General features: G+C 37.3%; 2 protein-coding genes across 2 annotated transcripts; both read right to left on the bottom strand.

Moving 5' to 3' along the window:
• Positions 1-763: 763 nt before the first annotated feature.
• Positions 764-14,156, bottom strand: LOC140148720 (b(0,+)-type amino acid transporter 1-like). Its single transcript, XM_072170763.1, has 4 exons — positions 13,960-14,156; positions 12,341-12,490; positions 11,837-12,005; positions 764-1,466 (listed from the first exon to the last, which is right to left on the bottom strand). The coding sequence occupies exons 1-4, from the start codon at positions 14,023-14,025 to the stop codon at positions 1,387-1,389; spliced, it is 465 nt and encodes a 154-aa protein (XP_072026864.1). The 5' UTR covers positions 14,026-14,156; the 3' UTR covers positions 764-1,386.
• Positions 9,452-10,651, bottom strand: LOC140148710 (kappa-type opioid receptor-like). Its single transcript, XM_072170750.1, has one exon. It carries the CDS (start codon positions 10,583-10,585, stop codon positions 9,452-9,454), a length of 1,134 nt encoding a protein of 377 aa, XP_072026851.1. The 5' UTR covers positions 10,586-10,651.
• Positions 14,157-14,300: the final 144 nt, after the last annotated feature.

Raw genomic sequence — 14,300 nt, 5'->3', positions numbered from 1 at the left:
GATACTATTCTTTACTCCACCTTTGTCTGTTTGATATTGTCACTCAGAGCAGATTTCATTCCTGAACATAAGCTTCATGAAGACCTATCACTACATTTTGGTATATATTGTGCCACAATGATGAGGGGTGGGTTCGTGTTTCATATTCCCGCTTTTGAATTTTTTTTTTTTTTTTAAACAACAACGAGTAACTAATATTTCTGCTGGTACGGTCTACAAATAAACAAAGTGTTGCCTTGCCAACGAAGCCACGTGGTCATTAGATTTTCATTTTGATCGTCACTTACAGCAGCACATTGCTATTGTAAATAACTGTAATCGATAGTTAAGAAAAGTGTCCTGATTTTAGGCGGGAGTTTTTTTATCCAATTAGGCTATTCTTTAAAGGCCAGTTTGTGCCAAGCCCTTTTCAAATGGCTATACTGTAGTTGTCGCTTTCTCCACGACCAGGCCCGTAACCAGAATTTTTTTGGGGGGGGGGTGGACTGAAAAACTGGAAAATATTTACCTTTTTGACCAAAAGGGCTGAAAAACTCAATTTTTTGCTCGCTACGCTCCCAAATTTGGAGGGGCGTGTGCCCCTCCTCCCCTGGTTACGGACCTGTCCACGACAAACAAATACTATGCCGCCGGACTATGCCATTTCTGTTAATATAATGTCCTTTCTCGGGCAATAAATGTGAATGAAACACAACACGTTAAATGTGCTACTTCTAATGAGGCATTCAGAAAAGGAATTAATCAAATGCGTGAAATGCGTGAGTAATATAAATCGGTGTTACATTTTATTGTATACAACAACAAATAAGAAAGATATGCTCAACATTTTATATATTGAAATTTAACTTGACGTATCATATAGTGATGAGAAGGTTAGCAAAATTCACATCAAAGAATCATCCACATTGATCATGTCGATAGGGCTTCGTAAGCCACTAGCCATGGCCTACGAAGGCTTACTTCTGGTCGGGCTTCGAAAACATCCCCTTGTGTCGGCACTCATTCTCTTTTATTAACGTCGTAATGGTGCTTTTTAAAATTATTACATTTAGACTTTTAACAAACCTTCCACAGTTACGCAAGAAAGCAAGTCTTGCCAGTTCGGTCCACTGAATATGATCATTGAATTTATTATTTTAACATTCTTTCGAAGTAGCCCACTTTATTGTCATATTGAAACTTCCAGTGGTCATGGTCGTTGTCACTATCAGTATCACGATCAAGGCTGGTCTATCAATATGCTTTCCTTTATCTTAGCTGCGTATCACAGAGTTCGGGAGTCGGGAAATATTTAACTGTCGACATCTTAAGTTATCCACCTTTAATACGACGATTTTCAATCGATATCCCTGCTATTCCATTCATGTAATCCTCATTCACCACTGATCACTCTTTACGTTCATCTTCGTTTGCCCCCTTTGGAGGAGCAACATCAAATAACAGTTGGAAAAATACCGTGACCGAATCTGAAAATGATTGCAAAAAGAAAATTTATCATACACAATATATAAAGTAATAAATAAACTTGAGGACCTGAAATGGTATAAGAACTGATATGCTTGAATGATAAACACAACTACATACATAGTCCAGTTCAAAATGTGCTGGTTTCAAGTGTCGTGGCGTGCATTTAATATTGTGAACAAGTTATAACTCTGCTCTAGAATGTATTATTACATAGGTAACATCGCCAAATAGGTCGTGAATAAGGTTCAACGGGATTTTTAGTAAAATGTTGTTCAAATCGTACAAAAGTATTATTCCTCTGGTAATAACGATTTGGGAAAAGTATAGTTTGGTAAGTGTTAAAATGATGCGCCAAATGGCTTCAATTAGTCCAGTTTGCAAATTTTGTATGGATAAACAAATCCCTCTTTTGGCTTCTGCTTTGGACACCCAGCACTATTATGTTTTACTTCTTAATTTTTTTCTTAAAAAGGTTTTTTTTGTTGAAAAATCAACTGAAACTTTAGTTCATGCTTTTATCACATGTGATCTTGATCGTTGCCAAAACTTTTGTCATTTCATGCTGAGATAGAACAAAAACTGTTTACCAAGCAAAACAAAGTATGAGCCATTTAAAGCCCACTCCTATTCATATTGAAATAATCAAACTAATAGATTGGAATTCAATCTAATTCTATTTAAAGCCATAAAAATATTAGTCAGCAGAGCACTTTGCAATATTGTCGTATTCAGAGACATTAAAGCCTTAATGTGCAATCTTTTTTCAGAATATACCTTTATTTTTTTGGCCCGATATTTTGGCATATTTGTAATATTTACACATATTTCAACTTACATCTATGAGCAAACTGTCAAATTCGCCCTATTTGTAGTAAAACGGGATGATTTTCTGTTGGTCCGACATATTATCATAATTTTTCAGATTATGATAATATGTCGGAAAGATCGCAAATCTTAATCTCCTACGAAGCCAGTTTGGTTACGCTCATCCACACACGTGGAGGGAGCATAACCAACCTGGCTGCGTAGGAGACTAACTCTGAGGCCGCACTCGGCGTTCAAATCCAAAAAGATATTTCGAGTGATAGAGGTGAAGTTAATGATATTGTTTCTTTGCAGATTTCCGATTTCCAGTTTTTCGCGTCGAAATGTATTGGGAACTTTCATAATGATTGCATATTATCATTTTGGAAGAGAGAGTGGGGTTTCTTGTTATTTCATCTTAAAATGGACAAGCACCTTTCCTGACAGTTATTACTAATATTATTTCAGCATTTTGAGTAAATAATAAAAAATGGAAATCTTACATTATGTTTTAATACAATTCTGAATTTGCCCCTGATCGCAATCGAATATTCGCATAGATTAATTTTTTAATCTAAGGAATCTAGAGAGTGAGTGACTCAAAGTTAAGTTAATGATACTTATGTTCATTCTCTAGCTCTAGATTCTCATTTGGGCTCTCCATGGTCGAGGTTCAAAGTTCCTAAACATTATCCCGCAATTCTAAGATCATTTTGAATAACGAGGAAACGCAATGTCGTATGTCAATCGTGCACTTTTTGAAGTCACTTTAGTAGAGAATTGACTACCGTTATGCTATACATGTCTGTGTTCACAATATTTCCACCAATGTGTTTCATCAAGATTTGTCCATTGTTTGCCTTGTTCCCAAAATGCCGTCTGACTCCATGTTTCATAAATGCAGTACTAATTGCACTGCGATCGCCTTGATTAGTAATGAAATATATAAGTGGATTCACAGAGGCATTTATAAGTATAAAGATGTCCTGAACACGGTTAAAAGCGTCTATCTGATACCGATCCAAGAAATGTACACCAAACAACTCTAGGGCAGAATAAATCATCAATGTGATGGAAATCGTAGAACACAAAAAGAAGACTAAACCATTTGCGATAACCATAGTTGCTATTTGATTAATGTTCCTTTCCAATTCCGTGGATAACTGTAGCACTTTGTTGTATTTTCTTCTTCGTAAAGTTATAAGAATCCTAGTGTACATGTAACAAGTGCTTGTCAATAGGAACATATAAAAAAGTGCGTAAGCAATACTTGTGATTTGGTAGTATACGGGTGAAAGATCAACTATTGCAGAAAATTTCGTAACTTGATGAGGATATGTGTTAAATTGATCATCCGAGGGCCATGCAATACAAAAAACTAATGGCGTTCCAAAGTCCTGTACTACAATGGTACTGGTTATTCCCATACTTAGTACTATAGTCATCAGAGAAAGTTTAATGGTCCGTTTCGTTCCTTTGATCAGTCGGTGTTTTAGCGGGTGACATATTGCCAGATATCGCTCTAGTGAAACAAGGGTAACAAACGATATCGATGAAATAAAGCTAAACCATTTGAGAATTTCAGCGATTGCTTGTAACATTGGCATATTACCAACACGTACTGGACTATTAAGTAAAGTATTGGCTAGGTTCATTCCATCACCTACCAATGTGAATAAGTCCGTACAAGCTAAACTGAACAAGTACATAAACGTAGATGTATGTAGGGAAGATACTCGAATCACAGTCCAGATGAACGTTGCATTGCCCATAATGCCTATTAGGATTATACAAGGCATAACAAACTTGAATAAAACCAATTCATACGGTCGGTACACGTAAAGGAAAGGAGTAGTGGAATTCAGAAGATCCAAATTAACAGAACATGACGTATTCATTATGTAATGTACCTGATTATTACTCCCCAAACAATAAGTTGTGGGGATAGATCACAGTTTCAGTACAGTAAACTTATTCGTTATGATTATGTTGACGATAGCATTCTTTACTCTACATTTGTCTGTTATTGTCACTCAGAGCAGATTTCATCCCTGAAGCTTCATGAAGACTACATTTTGGTATATATTGTGCCACAATGACGAGAGGTGGGTTCGTGTTTCAGCTTCAGATTCCCACTTTTGAAAAGAACAAATAAATATGCTGGTACGGTCTTCTGCAACAATTATAAATGCGTCTGCGCAAAGTGCTGCCTTGCCAACAAAATCACATGGTCATCACTTACAGCACATTGCTATTATAAATACCTGTAATCGATAGTTAATTACGTGTCCTGGTTATTAGCGGGAGTTGTTTTGATCCAATTAGGTTATTGTTTCTGTGCCATTAGAACAAATCAATACTTTTGTAAGTGTCAAGTGACCATTATTACATTTTGGTACTTTCGTCGGTGAACGTGGGGATGGGTTCGTGTTTCTTATTCCCAGTTATGTAAAGGAAAAATAAATTGAGACGTGTAGATAATATCCTAGTGCCATGGATGTTCTAAGACGGGCAGCCTGCAATTATAAATGCGGGCGAACATGCTGCCGTATCAATTGCCAATGATATCAACGAAGACCCCAGTAAACACAAAAACGTTTTAAAAACGTTTTAAATAAGTTATATTTTGGCTTTTGGTTTAGGTAAAAACGTTTTAATAACATTAAAATGTCGGGTTATATAAAGGTCATGATAACGTTTTAAAACGTTTTGTATGAAAACACACTACAACAATATCTTTTTAATGTTTTCAAAAAATGTTCTTTTAAACTATTTTTGCAAACATTTTTGCCAAATATTTTGTCAATACCTAAATAACATTATGTTAAAATATTTGAACCCTGCAAACACAGAAATGTTCTTAAAATGTTCTTTTCAAAACCTTTTAATAACATTTAAATGTCGGGTTATATAAAGGTCATGAAAACGTTTTTAAAACGTTATTGCAAATATTTTGGGCAAAATTTTTCGCAAAATATTTTTTCAACCCCAAAATAACATTCTGTTTAGAATGTTTTGTATCAAGTTTTCAAGAATGTTTTTGGAATGTTATTAAAACGTTTTTATACCCTTTATATAACCCGACATTTAAACGTTTTCTGTAAAACATTTTTGTTTGCTGAGCAGAAGATTAACAAAAATGTTTTTGAAGGTAAAGAAAACGTTTTATACTCTTAATATACCCTTTATATAACCCGACATTTAAACGTTTTCTGACAACCTTTTATAACCTTTTGCGGATGATGTCGAAAACGTTTTGTGTTTGCTGGGACGCGTTTGGAGTCGTAGAATATAGAGGCTGTGATGTTTCATACGCCTTGCTCAGTCCGTGCATTTATACGGGCGTTCATACATGCGTTAGTCTCTGTTTCATGCTGCAATGTGCTTCTTTCGTCACCGAGCAATCCGACTGGGACTGGGACCGGGACCAACGCTTGTGCTGGATACAGAAGGGCGACAAACAAGATATGCTGCGGTAAAATAATTTTCTTATGCACAAAACCAAAATATTTTACTCACTTGACGGTTTCGCCTATCATGGTCGATAGGCATCATCAGAATGATGTTGGATGATCCTTACTTCCGGTAGGACGTATCCCGACTGTAGAGGGTGTATTTACAGCCAGGAGAGGATCATACACGTGACTGAGGTAGTGGGCCCCTCGTCTCTATTCATGACATTGGGTCCTCGTCTCCTGATCCATATAGATTCTTTGACATATCTGGCATTTGCATCACACTCCTTGCTAAGAATTTTGGCATTGTCCCAATTGATGATATGATTTTGTTGCACTGCGTGGTCTGTTATAGCTGACTTGGATTGTTCACTCGCTGATTGTTTTCGGGGTTTGCCGGGTGTAATTTGATTTGGTTTTGACACCCTGTCTGTCTCTTTCTGGTGTTCTTTTAGACGAGTCTCAAATTTTCTTCCCGTTTCACCAACATATGAGTGATTACAATTTGCGCATGGAATTTCATAAACGCAGTCAGTTGTGCTAAGTGGGTCTATTTTGTCTTTGGGATGAACCAGTATTTTTCGGAGCGTGGTGTTAGGTTTCATAGCAGTGGCAATTCCGTGTTTCCGGAAGATCCTATTGGCTTTGTCTGCGAGACCCTCTACGTACGGGATCACGACAAATCCCTTGGTCCGATCGCTACTATCTTTCTTGGTGTTGGGCTTGCTCTGTTTGTTAACCATTTTTTCTTTCACTTTCTTAAAGGTCCAATTAGGATAGCCACAACGCCCGAACTCTACTCTCGGCTACAGATGTGATGACATTGCTTCGGTTTATCCTCACTACTACGTATTTTTTGTTCCGCGGGAAAATTTATAAACAGCGGTTCGGCGCTGCTATGGGCAGCCCGGTTTCCCCGGTGGTGGCTAATTTATATTTAGAGTTCTTAGAACAGCATGCCTTAGCCACAGCTCCGCTAGATTGTAGACCTAGACTCTGGAAAAGATACGTCGACGACATATTGGAAATTGTTAAGGAAGACCAGGTCGATAACCTCACCAGTCATCTAAACCAGAGCGATCCAACAGGTAGCATAAAATTCACGTATGAAAAAGAGCATGAGGGCACTATTCCATTTTTGGACACTCTAATAGTCAAAAAAGCAGATGGCTCGGTCAAGCTGTTAGTCTATAGAAAGGTCACTCACACTGACCAGTACCTAAATTTCGACTCGCACCATCCCATACACCACAAACTAGGTGTAATTCGCACTCTGTTAGACAGAATGAACAGTGTTGTAACGGAAGACGAGGACAGAAAACAAGAAGAAGAGAAGATCAAGCAGGCGCTCGGGCGTTGTGGCTATCCTAATTGGACCTTTAAGAAATTGAAAGAAAAAATGGTTAACAAACAGAGCAAGCCCAACACCAAGAAAGATAGTAGCGATCGGACCAAGGGATTTGTCGTGATCCCGTACGTAGAGGGTCTCGCAGACAAAGCCAATAGGATCTTCCGGAAACACGGAATTGCCACTGCTATGAAACCTAACACCACGCTCCGAAAAATACTGGTTCATCCCAAAGACAAAATAGACCCACTTAGCACAACTGACTGCGTTTATGAAATTCCATGCGCAAATTGTAATCACTCATATGTTGGTGAAACGGGAAGAAAATTTGAGACTCGTCTAAAAGAACACCAGAAAGAGACAGACAGGGTGTCAAAAACCAAATCAAATTACACCCGGCAAACCCGAAAACAATCAGCGAGTGAACAATCCAAGTCAGCTATAACAGACCACGCAGTGCAACAAAATCATATCATCAATTGGGACAATGCCAAAATTCTTAGCAAGGAGTGTGATGCAAATGCCAGATATGTCAAAGAATCTATATGGATCAGGAGACGAGGACCCAATGTCATGAATAGAGACGAGGGGGCCCACTACCTCAGTCACGTGTATGATCCTCTCCTGGCTGTAAATACACCCTCTACAGTCGGGATACGTCCTACCGGAAGTAAGGATCATCCAACATCATTCTGATGATGCCTATCGACCATGATAGGCGAAACCGTCAAGTGAGTAAAATATTTTGGTTTTGTGCATAAGAAAATTATTTTACTGTATATCTACAAACCTGATGAATCTATTTAGTGAAGATATGCTGCGGTCCAGGGCTTATGCCCAGGTCTTTCATTCAGTATGCTTTACACTGCTTCCCGAATATTATGGTTGCCAAAAATAAATTATTTAGGTAGATTAAGGACCACAGCACGCATATTTTATGACTTTATTTCCAAAACGATACTTTTTCGTGGGTAAATTTGGTGCATTGCATGAACCGCGTGACGCCGTAGACAACTATCACTTTATTTCAACGTGCTCCGTGTGCTACTCCGTGCGTTTGTATCAAAGATGCAAATCGCAATCTCTTTTTGTACGGTCGGGCTCACACGCACTTCAATGGACAATCTGCACGTATGAATGAAGTCAAATATTTACACCTTACTGTTGTTTTATTATAATGATTTCTTAAAAACAAAATGGACATTAATAGTATAGACTCTCCTTCGTTTATCCAATATCTTTAAATGTTTCTAATATATTGTAAAACGGATACATTTTGTGCATTTTCTAGGTTGTCCGCCAGTTCATTTTGTACGTACAAAATCTCCAATACTAGCCAAAATAAGGCATAGATAATGAATGTATTGGTGGGTGATAGGGCAAAGCCTATCATAACAGGAGAACAAGATAAGCCATTGGGGAGCTGTCCTCCCCATGGCTAGCGCCACTGCACCTCCCTGTTCACGTCCAATGCCCTCCCTCTCCTCCTCTCTGCCCCTTCCTTTCGAGATGCAAAATACTATTATGACATGTTCTATGGTGTTGTCAAGTCAAAAGACCAATTTTGCATCATAGACAGCCAAAATAGAGAGCGGAGTTCAAGTTATTTCGGCTAAAAATGGACAAATATCTTTCCTGACCGTTATTACTAATATTATTTCAGCATTTTGAGTAAATAATTCAAAAATGGAAATCTTACATTATTTATAGGTTAATGAACGCGTATTACTTGTTGGTTCGGGGGGGAGTGCATTAGACGCATCAACATCAGCGCAAGTGCATTATTTTGTCTAATTTCTCGAGCAATAAGTAATACAAGTTTATTAATCTATTTCATACACGAGAAGAAAAAAACACGTGATTTTTACTTATTTTATATAACAAATTATCACTAAAAATGTTGGAAAACAGAACCAAATATAAATGCATCAACCCGCCCGAAAAATTAATCAATCCTACGCGACGCGAATGCGCGCGAATCACTGCGCGTAGTACGCGGAGTGCACAATATACACAATCAATGCATGTTTCGTACTTTTCTAACAGCTTTTCTGATTGGCTGCTTTGATATAGGAGTGTATGAAGTTTTAATATAATTTGGATTTGGCCCTGATCGAAATCGCATAGGTTGATTTTTAAATCTAAGGAATTCAGCAAGTGAGTGACTTATAATTAAGTTAACTGTTTACACAATACAGTAGCTCCATTGTGCCGCTTTCCAAGAGAATAGATCAATGATACTTATGTTCATTCTCTAGATTCTCGTCGGCCTCTCCATGGTCGAGTTTCAAAGAACATTATTCCACAATTGTACGATCGTTTTGAATAACGCGGAAACGCAATGTCTTCACCAATGTCAGTTGTGCACTTTTTGAAGTCACTGTAATAGGACAGAATTGTCTACCGTTTTGCTATACATGTCTGTGTTTACCATATTTCCACCAATGTGTTTCATCGAGATATGTCCATTGTTTGCCTTGTTCCCAAAATGCCGTCTGAATCCATGTTTCATAATTGCAGTACTAACTGCACTGCGATAGCCTCGATTAGTAAGGAATATGAGTGGATTCACAGAGGCATTAACGAGTATAAAGATGTCCTGAACTCGTTCCAACACGTCTACCTGATACCGATCCAAGAAACGTACACCAAACAAGTCTAGGGTGGCACAGGTCATAAATATAATGATTATTGTAGAACACAAGAAGAAGACTAACCCATTTGTGATAACCATAGTTGCTATTTGATTAATGTTCCTTTCTAATTCCGTGGATAACTGTAGCACTTTGTTGTGTTTTCGTTTACGCAACGTTATAAGAATCCTCGTGTACATGTAACAAGTGCTTGTCAATAGGAATAGATAAAAGAGTGCGTAAGCAATATTTGTAATTTTGTAGTATAAAAGTGAAAGATCACCTATTGCTGTAAATGTCGTGATCTGATGAGGATATACGTTAAATTGATCATCCGCAGGCCATACAATACACACAACTAATGGCGTTCCAAAGTTCTGCACTACAATGGTGCTGGTTATTCCTAAACTTAGTACTATAGTCATCAGAGAAAGTTTGATAGTCCGCTTTGTTCCTTTGATCAGTCGGTATTTTAGCGGGTGACATATTGCCAGATATCGCTCTAGTGAAACAAGGGTAACAAACGATATCGATGAAATAAAGCTAAACCATTTGAGAATTGCAGCGATTCCTCGTAGCATTGGTATGTTACCAAAACGTACTGGACTATTAAGTAAATTATTGGCTAGGTTCATTCCATCACCTACCAATGTGAATAAGTCCGTACAAGCTAAACCGAACAAGTACATAAACGTAGATGTATGTAGGGAAGATACTCGAATCACAGTCCAGATAAACGTTGTATTGCTAATAATGCCCACTAGGATTATACAAGGTATAACAAACTTGAATAAAACCAATTCATACGGTCGGTACACGTAAAAGAAAAGAGTTGTGGAATTCAGAAGATCCAAATTGACAGAACATGACATATTCATGCTGTAAATGTGCCTGATTATTTCTCCCGGAACAATAATTTGTGAAGATCGCTGTTTGAAAACAGCTAACTTATTCGTAATGAATATGTTGATGATAATATCCTTTACTCCACACTTGTTTGTTTATTAATGTCAGATTTCATTCCTGAACATAAGCTTCATGAAGACCTATTACTTCATTTTGGTATTATATTGTGCCAAAATGACGAGGGGCAGGTTCGTGTTTCATATCCCCGCTTTTGAAAAGTAAATATGCTACAAATAAACAATTATAAATGCGACGGTGCTAAGTGCTGCCTTATCATAAGTGCCAATTGCGGTCATTAGATTTTTATTTCATTTCGTCACAGCAACTGATTGCTATTGTAAATATCTATAATCGATATTTAAGAATCGTTTCTTGGTTTTTGGCCGGAGTTGTATTGATGCAATCAGGTTTTTTATTTGTGTCATTATTTACATAAGATCCGAACAAATTAATACTTTTGTTTGTGTCAAATTGACCATTATTACTATTACATCTTGGTACTGTCGTCGGTGAACATGGGGATGGGTTCGTGTTTCTTATTTCCAGTTATGAAAAGGAAAAAGAAATATTGTGACGTGTACTAGATAGATAATATCCTAGTGCCATGAGTGTGTTCTAAGATGGGTTCTATGATTTAACAAACATCCTGGAAATTAGAAATGCGGGCGAACATGCTGCCGTGTCAATTGCCAATGATATCAACGAAGACGCGTTTGGAGTCGTAGAATATAGAGGCTGTGATGTTCCATACGCCTTGCGCAGTCCGTACATTCATACGGGCGTTCATACATGCGTTAGTCTCGGTTTCATACTGCAATGTGCTTCTTCGTCACGACTGGGACCGAGGCCAACGCTTGTGCTAGATACAGAAGGGTGACCATGGTGACAAACAAGATATTTTGCGATCCAGGGCTTATGCCCGGGTCTTTAATTCAGTATGGTTTTTACTGCTTCCCGAATATTATGGTTGCCAAAAAACAAACATTTCGGTAGATTAAGGACCACAACACGCATATATTATGACTTTAGTTTCAAAACGATACTTTTCCGTGGGGAAAGTTTGTTGCATTGCATGAACCGCGTGTTGCAGTACAAAACTGTCAATTTCAACATCCTCGGTGTGGTACTCTCATTACACCTAAATACAGTCGTTCTAGTAAGGTTACATAAAAGTGCATGCAGAGCTCTTCAAGATCTATGATACCAGATAGCTAAATACGTACCCATAAACCGTGGTTGGTATTTAAAACGAACTACAGGAAAGTACATAACAATGCCCAGAATGAGGAAGATAATAACATAAATAAACTCCACTGAAGGGTTGTTGATGATAGGAGCTGCAATGAGATACACTGATGACAAAACAACAATACATGGTATTGGTATTGGTATCTGTAATAAGAAGAAATATAGACGATTATGTTACTATGGCAAGGCATCATCATTCTATTCATCGCCATTATCATTATCATCATCATCATCATCATCATCATCATCATCATCATCATCATCATCATCATTAACCATGACCTTGCAGACCATATTAACTAAATAAAGGGGCCCTTCTTGACATCATTGGTTCCTGTAGGTCTATACAATTGTCTGCTCGTCTTGATCTTCCTCTTGTCTTCTTCTTCATCTTCGTCGTTTCCTCTTCTCCTTCTTCTACCTCATCAGCATCATGGGGTCGTCCATAATTTTTATGAGGTTACATGTGTATACATTACTTTTATAGGTCTGATGGCGTCTTTGTCTGTAATGCGAAGCGTGATAACTCCAAGTGCAGTTGCTCCATAAACAAGCCAAGATGCAAAGCTGAAGTAATTAACCAATTGATTGAAATCCGATGGGATCATCATCAGTATAGCTATGAATCCCTGTTGACAAAAACATGGATGTATACTAAGAAAGGGTTAAAAAACCAAAACGAGCCCAACAAATTAAATGAGTTGGTATTCCTGTAATTGAAAACCGAATTAAAAAAGACTAGTTTGCGTCTGACGTCAGGGCAAAGGCACGACGTGATTGGTTGCTGACCTGCACAGTACAGCATTTTTGGTCTGGTTGACGGACGTCATACGCAAACTAGTCTTTTTAAGTCGGTCTTCAATTATATATTTGATAAACCTAGTGTGCGTCAGTAACAGTTTATCACTGGTCAATATTGTGTTTTGTGCAAGCTGCCTTAACTTGTTAGCCACTGTTCTTGAAAAAAAAACCTACCTTACATAAAATAAATACTTTCTTGAGAAAAAGAAATATTGAAGAAATACTTTGAAGATATTAGACATAATAGTATCTGTAAGATTATGTTATTTATTCTTAGTAATGTTAACCTGAAGCGGCAATTACATTTGTCGCAGATGTTACTTACACCAACAATACAAGGATAACAGCTAAAAACATAAGTAACATTTCCACAGCCACGGCTAAGACACCATATGGGAAGCGTTCAAAAGTGTTTATGGGAGAAAAGATGGTCCCACTTATATAAATATTTGCCAATAAATGAACAAAGTGGACATATTTTGAATGTTAATTGATGGTAGTAAGAGAGCATGGTACAAAATACATTTATTTTACCTTGCAGATTTAGTTTGGATGAAATACCAGGGATTTTACAACTAAACATCTCAAAAAAAGTTACTAACCCCCCTTAAATAATGACATTATTCAATACGGGCGATTGTATCTGTAAAATGCGTTGGAAGCAGAATTTATTTCTGCACATTTTGACACCTCATTTGTTGCAATTGACTAAATATTGACGTCACAGCGTATATTTAAATCAATGTAACCCAAGATTTGAAAGTTGCAGTAAATTGTATTGATTTTGTATTCAGTATAATGGAAGGAGATCTGTGTAATGATATCTGAGTGTTTTTGTATTGTATGCAAGTGCAACTTTCAAATCTGGACTAGTACCTCGCTACATTAAATTGACTGGTGTTTTATTGTTTTCTGGGCTATCGATCAAATGAGGTGTTAAAAATAATGCGCAGAAATAAATTCTACTTTCAACGCATTTTACAGATTTGTAATACGATAGCCCGTTTTTGAATATTAAATGGTCATTATTTAAGGAGGGTTAGTTACTTTTTTTGAGGTGTTTATAATGTTTATTCTTAGATATTTACTGTTATAAAACAAGAAAATTATCCAATGGCATGCTCAACGTGTGAGTCAATAAACACAAATATGTGGGTCTATCCTTTCCGATTTAATTCTGATGTTAAAGCTGGCATTTACCTTCACAATGTTCACCGCCAAAAAACCGAATGTAGCTAACTTGTGTTTATTTGACTTACCGAAGTTGCAATGACTTATCGAAGTTGCAATGACTTACCGAAGTTACAATAGCCATAAATGGTGTAATTGTTGTCGATTGAACCATTGACAGTAATTGTGGCATATGTCCTTCCCGAGCGGCAACAAAAGATAATCTGAAAATGAAAAAAATATTGTTTTCTAATTTAACTGTTCAAAATGTATCCCTGTTGGACCGCACATGTATCCCTTTGTTTTGTGTGCATGTGTGTGCCAAAATGACTTTGGTGTTGGCATAATTACGCTGAGCTCACATATCTCAAAAGAAGTACAATCACTTGACACCAACTCTGACCACGGAAGACGACAAATTATGAAATATAATGTTATGACAATTTCAAACAAGTCTGTCTAAATAGT

The sequence above is a fragment of the Amphiura filiformis genome, chromosome 3 (genome assembly GCF_039555335.1).
Source record: "Amphiura filiformis chromosome 3, Afil_fr2py, whole genome shotgun sequence".
Classification (NCBI taxonomy): domain Eukaryota; kingdom Metazoa; phylum Echinodermata; class Ophiuroidea; order Amphilepidida; family Amphiuridae; genus Amphiura; species Amphiura filiformis.
Note: the sequence above shows the minus strand (reverse complement) of the source record. Positions and strands in the feature narration are given on the sequence as shown.

What these genes read in the sequence shown, in the direction of transcription:
- LOC140148710 (XM_072170750.1), bottom strand. Translation starts at nt 10,585, where the DNA reads ATGAATATGTCATGTTCTGTCAATTTGGATCTTCTGAATTCCACAACT.
- LOC140148720 (XM_072170763.1), bottom strand. Translation starts at nt 14,025, where the DNA reads ATGCCACAATTACTGTCAATGGTTCAATCGACAACAATTACACCATTT. An exon ending in TTATGGCTATTGTAACTTCG is followed by an intron (nt 12,491 to 13,959) that starts GTAAGTCATTGC and finishes TTTTGTCAACAG; the next exon opens with GGATTCATAGCTATACTGAT. An exon ending in ACGCCATCAGACCTATAAAA is followed by an intron (nt 12,006 to 12,340) that starts GTAATGTATACA and finishes TTCTTATTACAG; the next exon opens with ATACCAATACCAATACCATG.